The following is a 5784-nucleotide window of genomic DNA, read 5'->3' on the forward strand; positions in this document are numbered from 1 at the left end:
GTGTGTGTGTGTGTGTATATATATATATATATATATATATATATATTGTAAAACTGCAATAGAAATAACATTTAAATGTTAAAATACTTTATTACTGGTGTGTGTGTGTGTGTGTGTGTGTGTATTATTTATTTTACATAATTTGTATTGCTATTAAATTGTTGTGATTATGGGATTATTTTTCCAATTTAAAAGTTTCCCTACGCTGTTACAAGTGCTGATACTGCTCTTCTGAATGTTAGACAGATGCTGCTGATAAAAATAATGACTGAACAAGACAAAAATACTCTAAGTGAAGAGAAGGTCAAACAGAAAGTAACCAAACAAGCAACACATTTGATTCATTGAGGTGTCTCTGAGGTCATCTTTGTCGTCGTTTCTGCAGACTGTGCAGGTTTCTACCACCTGTTTGTCCTCTTTTCACAGTGTGCCAGATTCTAGGATACATACTCTGCAGACTTCCAGAAGTGGCCAGGATGAGACAGGCGGCGGTTGAGTTTGGGCAGTTTCTCCAGCATGTCGGCCAGCTGCGTGAACGTGGGCCGATTACGAGCGTCATATGACCAGCAGGCAGACAGAATCTCCTGTGGGACAGACAGGAATCAAGCAGTCAGCACAAACAGCTGACCTCTGGATGGTTTTTACAAGGATAACATCGAAGATACCTCATTTTGGTCCAATTATAAGGTAGCACTTTACAGTGTTTTGTGCGTCTCTTAAACACAACTTCTACAGTAGTAAACTATGAAATTAAATGAAAAGAATTTAGACTTGGAAATTCATAAGTTTATTTTCACATTATTTACAAATAGTTAGCAAGATATACAATTACATTAAACTATGACACTTTAATGATAATTCATTTTGATCTATTTTTATGCTATGTCTCTATATTTCTGTTATTTCTAAATGATACTATTCTTTAATTTGTATTGCCAGTTATTTTTTCACTGCATTAATTTAATTATATTTATTAATCTGACTGATCAAGTGTACTTGAGCTATGGAAAAGCACAAAATAAACAAATAATATGAATAATTAACAATAATAATTAATTATTGATACTTAACAATACGTAAAAGTATTATTATTATTATAAAAAATGTCCAATATGGTCTAGCTGTCACATGACCTAATTTTCACCCAGACGGTCTTGGCATGGGAAGTGGAGTGGAGTAGCATAGTTTCACTGCCATTCCACTGAGCATGTGTCCAATAATAAATTGACTTAAAATGTGGCACTCACCGTGACCTCTTTTCCCAAGTTGATCTCTGCCAGGACCCTCCTGATGCCCTCTCCACTGCCCACCTGCCAGATGGTAGCCTCTACGGGCTGACTGGTGATGGGCCAGTCTCTCGCCTGCAGCTCGTACCAGATGGTGCTGAAAGAGAGCAGATAAAGGCGGCAGGTCAACGCAGCACTATTTGGGGATGAATTATGTCTGAAGTCAAGTATATTTCTCACCCAAAGGCATAAACATCAGCAGCATTAGAAAACGGAAGTCTGTCTTCATTGTTTCCGGGACTCATTTTACGCACGATTTCTGAAGCCAAATAACAGATCCACCCGTGAGGAAGCTTCAGCTCGTTTTCGCGTCTAAAAACACAACAGACCCTTTAAAGCATTGATTTACGGTAACAATCCATATTGTCAAGAGTAATGCAGTGACGTACCGGCCCTCCTGAACCACTCCAGAGATCCCGAAAAGACCAAAGTCAGTAATGACTACTTTGTTTGTGTCGTGAAAGACGTTTTTCGATTTAAGGTCCTTGTGAACGATGCCCTTAGCATGAAGATAGCCCATTCCCTGAAACACAGGAAACACAAGCAAGACGTGACTTGTACACACCACACACATATACAATACATCCACCACCACTTTCACAGAAGTGTTTCCATTCAGTTATTGCCATTGTAAATCTAACAAAGTTTTTTTTTTAATATATATATATATTTAAATTTTTTAAATAAAAGGGTCAGTGACTCTGAATGAATATAAAAACCTATGAGATGCTTTTGTACCAATGCTTTATGTTGGATATAAAAGGTATATCTGATTCAGCCCTTTATAGGATAGTCACTACACCATTGCGCAGGTTGAAAGAACACTTAGGACGAAGGTGCAGTGTTGAAACCTGTTGGGCTCTAAAGAAAAACAGTGTGAAGATTTACCAGTTGATGATGTTTGGAGCTATTTAACACCTTGTAGTGGGTTTATTCTTTGGATATTTGATTATAATAGACTCATTTGATATATACTTAGCAAGGATGCATTCAGTTAATCAAAAGTGACAGTTAAGACCTTTATGTTACCAAAGATTTCTGTCAAATAAATGCTGTTCTTTTGAACTTTCTATTCCAATAATCACTTTTTCCTCGATTTTACTAGATTGTTTGTCTTTCTTCACCACCATACAAGCCTTCCCAACTATGATGACTTTCTGAGAAACACGCAAACACTACCTTCACAATCTCCTGCGCAATCTGCCGAGTCTTATTGATGTCCAGCGTGTTTTTCGTGTCCCTCACGACAGAATACAACGTCCGGCCTTTGCAGAAGCTGTGGGGAAATTAAGACGTGCTTGTCAATGACCATTTCTCGATCACTTGGTGGACTCGGATGTCTGAGACGCTACCTGGTAATGATGGCCAGATGAGGCGGAGCCATGCAAGCTCCCATGAAGAGGACGACGTTCTCGTGGCGCGTCTGTCTGTAGTTCATCACCTCCTTCTTGAAGAGCTTCAGGTGGTCCTGGTTGTTCCCGTCGATCTCCAGGAGTCGGATGGCCACCTCTCCGTGCCAGCGGCCGCGATGGACCCGACCCCAGCGACCCTTCCCGATGAGCTCGCCGAGATCCAGCTGCTCGAAGGGAATGTCCCACTCCTGCAGGTAGACGCTGGTCTGGCTGGCCTTACGAGAGATGGGACCTTTCCAGTGGGTTCCTCCTCGCGTGCTGGGCAGGTCGTCCAGCTCGTCTCCTTCACACTCTCCTTCTGAGCCGTGGTTCAGCTCTTCCATATCCTCCTCCTCTTCATCCTCCAGCTCTTCCTCTTCATCTTCCTCCTCCACTGCTACATCCTCTTCCTCCTCTGCTTCTATTTCCTCTTCTTCTTCTTCCTCAAATTCCTAGACGAGAGGAACCAACCACAGTGAGTTTTCTCAGCAGTGCTGGAAGTGCTACTTAAGGCTGGAATCAGTTTCTGTGTCACGCTCTTTCCGACTTTGTAAATGGTTACAGAGGAAAATCTGTGCCTATTATACACTACGTGATTTTATATTATATATCTGTATTCAGATTCAGTTCCGCAAGCGTCTCACCTCTCTGTCATCTTCCTCATCTTGTTCTGCGTGCATCTCCTCCACTGATGGATCGATCTCGTTACTGTATATAAAATGAAACATTTAGCCGTCACTATGACTGAATGCAGAACAGGCAGCAGTATATTTACACTTCTGAGCAGTAATTTTACCGTTACTTACACTGTGTCTGGGAGTCCATCTGAATGAAGGATGCTGGAACTGCACACATCTGTGAAAGACATGATAATATTGACCAGCTTATTATGTTTGAAAGAATAAATTCACTGACTCTGTAAACATGTTATTTCTAGTTGTACCGATACAGAATTACTGATATTATTATTGCTCAATGTAACATGCAGCGCCACAAATCACCATCAGGGTGCAGCTCATCTCACAAGTATAAACTACTTCTGTGTGAACAGCACCAGCATGCAAAACATGCAAAACACATTACTTTAGGCATTGCTCAGATTTGTACATTTGTAAAAGTCGGTTCAGTTTACTGCAGACTGGACAAAATAACGTGCTGGAGACTATGCTAGCCATTTCATGGCTGAAAATCTGCTGAATTTCATTGTTTTAGACAAGGAATCCATAAAATGATGGGGAAAAAATAAGATCTTACTAAAAAGTTTGAGGTACTTTATAGTTCTTACACCTGTAAATGGGGTGTTGATGGATCATCAAGTTATTTTCAAAATAACGTTAGCAGCATGTAGTGTGTTCAGTGTACTATTATAGTATTTATTAATATTTTAAATTAGCTTTCATTTTTATATTTTCAGTTATCATGTTTATGTTCGTTTTTTGTTTTATCAAACTGTGTTTTTATCAAACTTTTTATTAGCTTTTTAATATTTCTATTTAAGTATTTTTTATCTTAGTTATCAATTTTCATATTCATATTTAATTTTCATTTTGTATTTTTCGTGTTTCTATATAGTTTTTTTTAAGCTTAACTTTTTAAAAAGATTTTATTTGAACTATTTTAATTAACAAAAACAGTTTTTAATAGTTTGTTTTAGTTAAATATACTAGTGTGTCATAAACAAATTGACCGGAAAATTGTAGCTAATTAATATTTTTCTTTTTGTATAATTGAATTCATCTAAAGTTATTTGAATATGCTTTTACTAACAGAAATTAGGTCTTTGGGCTTTTCTGTTCACCACCATAGTGTGAGACTGAATATGTGTCTGATTATGGCACTTTATATATTATATGAAATAACAATGCATTTATATATGATAAATGTGTTTATTTGATCACTATTTAATGAATAACTGTGCTAAAATATTTCACTCAGATGGTGCAACAGTTTATTGCATTTGCCCCACTGAATCCTGAAGAAAATTACAGAGTTTGTGTTTGTTAACTCACCAGGGAAGATGAACTGCTGTCGGTGCTGAAAATAACATGCAGCTTTGCCACACAAGAGGAAGACAGGAAGAGAGGAAGACAGGCAGGAAGCAGACAGAGAGACAGTCTGGGGTTAGAGGCGAAGTCCCATTATGCCTTATGTTGAGTTACAGTGTTACATGCAGATAAAGAGTCCTGAATATCAGCATTTATTTTTTTACCTGGGATTAATGCAGATGTGTGTGTAATGTATTAATCAGTGTAGTATTTGTTAATGTGTTCGTTTATTGCAGTGTCAGTGTTTACAGGTGCTTACCTGGAAAGTGGAAGCGGTTGTCACGGTGGCCCTTTGGGGAGGGGTTTGGGGGCGGGGTTACACTTGGAGGATTGCTCTGCTGGAAGGGGGCGGGAGATGAAGGCGTAGAGGAAGTGGTGGAGGATGGATTACTGCTTGAGTCCAGCTGATTCAGTGCCGGTGGTTGATCCTGCCAGAAATTAACCATATTGATGCCGCAGAATTGTTTTTAATTGCATGCTATTAAAAAATGACGTAATGTACATAATCTGGAAAATATATACTGCATACTACAAAAACAGGACAAGCTGTATACTAGTATATCATTCTGTCACACAGGAACCAGTACCTTCTTTGTTATTGCCTTCGGTAGCGTCCCGAACTGTGGCGCTTCGGGTGGACGGTCCACGGGGTTGTTAATGTCTGAGGGTACAGACTCAGTCCTACGAATCTTTGTGACTGAGAGACACACATGAAATTAGTAGAAAAACCTGTCTGTCATTATTGATGTTCTTATATCTGAGCAACAGATGAGAGAAGCTTACTGGGCAAAAAGGAGATTCTGCAGGGTGGAGCTTCTTTAGTGCATTTGTTGTGACACTTTAACCTACGAGAGGATAAGATGAGACATGAATGTGTGATATTCACATTACTCTGAGGACACAAAGACAATAACAGTTAATGAGTGTAGTTTTCTTGGGTGAAACCCATAAAACTATTTGAGAACATTTACAGGGTATAAAAACTATATATATATATAATTATAATGCTATATATAAATATAAGCTATGTATGTATGTGTATATATATATATATATATATAT

At 38.5% G+C, this 5784-nt stretch overlaps 1 protein-coding gene across 4 annotated transcripts in view; it reads right to left on the bottom strand.

Annotated features, from left to right (window-relative positions):
* LOC107653729 (kinase suppressor of Ras 1-like) overlaps positions 1-5784 on the bottom strand; it is a 35167-nt gene that overhangs the window by 2333 nt on the left and 27050 nt on the right. For 2 of the 4 annotated variants that reach the window (XM_016440535.1, XM_016440534.1), the window contains exons 8-19: positions 5506-5567; positions 5310-5419; positions 4982-5150; positions 4687-4728; positions 3484-3532; positions 3322-3385; positions 2639-3129; positions 2466-2562; positions 1676-1809; positions 1467-1598; positions 1248-1383; positions 451-584 (exon numbers count right to left, since the gene is read on the bottom strand). In XM_016440535.1, the coding sequence (XP_016296021.1) occupies positions 451-584; positions 1248-1383; positions 1467-1598; positions 1676-1809; positions 2466-2562; positions 2639-3129; positions 3322-3385; positions 3484-3532; positions 4687-4728; positions 4982-5150; positions 5310-5419; positions 5506-5567 (1620 nt within the window). Of the gene's footprint in view, positions 1-105; positions 585-1247; positions 1384-1466; positions 1599-1675; positions 1810-2465; positions 2563-2638; positions 3130-3321; positions 3386-3483; positions 3533-4686; positions 4729-4981; positions 5151-5309; positions 5420-5505; positions 5568-5784 lie in introns of those variants that run through there. The other 2 variants (XM_016440533.1, XM_016440536.1) reach the window with 1 other exon arrangement.

The sequence above is a fragment of the Sinocyclocheilus anshuiensis genome, unplaced genomic scaffold (genome assembly GCF_001515605.1).
Source record: "Sinocyclocheilus anshuiensis isolate Anshui unplaced genomic scaffold, SAMN03320099.WGS_v1.1 scaffold315, whole genome shotgun sequence".
In the NCBI taxonomy this organism is placed as follows: Eukaryota; Metazoa; Chordata; class Actinopteri; order Cypriniformes; family Cyprinidae; genus Sinocyclocheilus; species Sinocyclocheilus anshuiensis.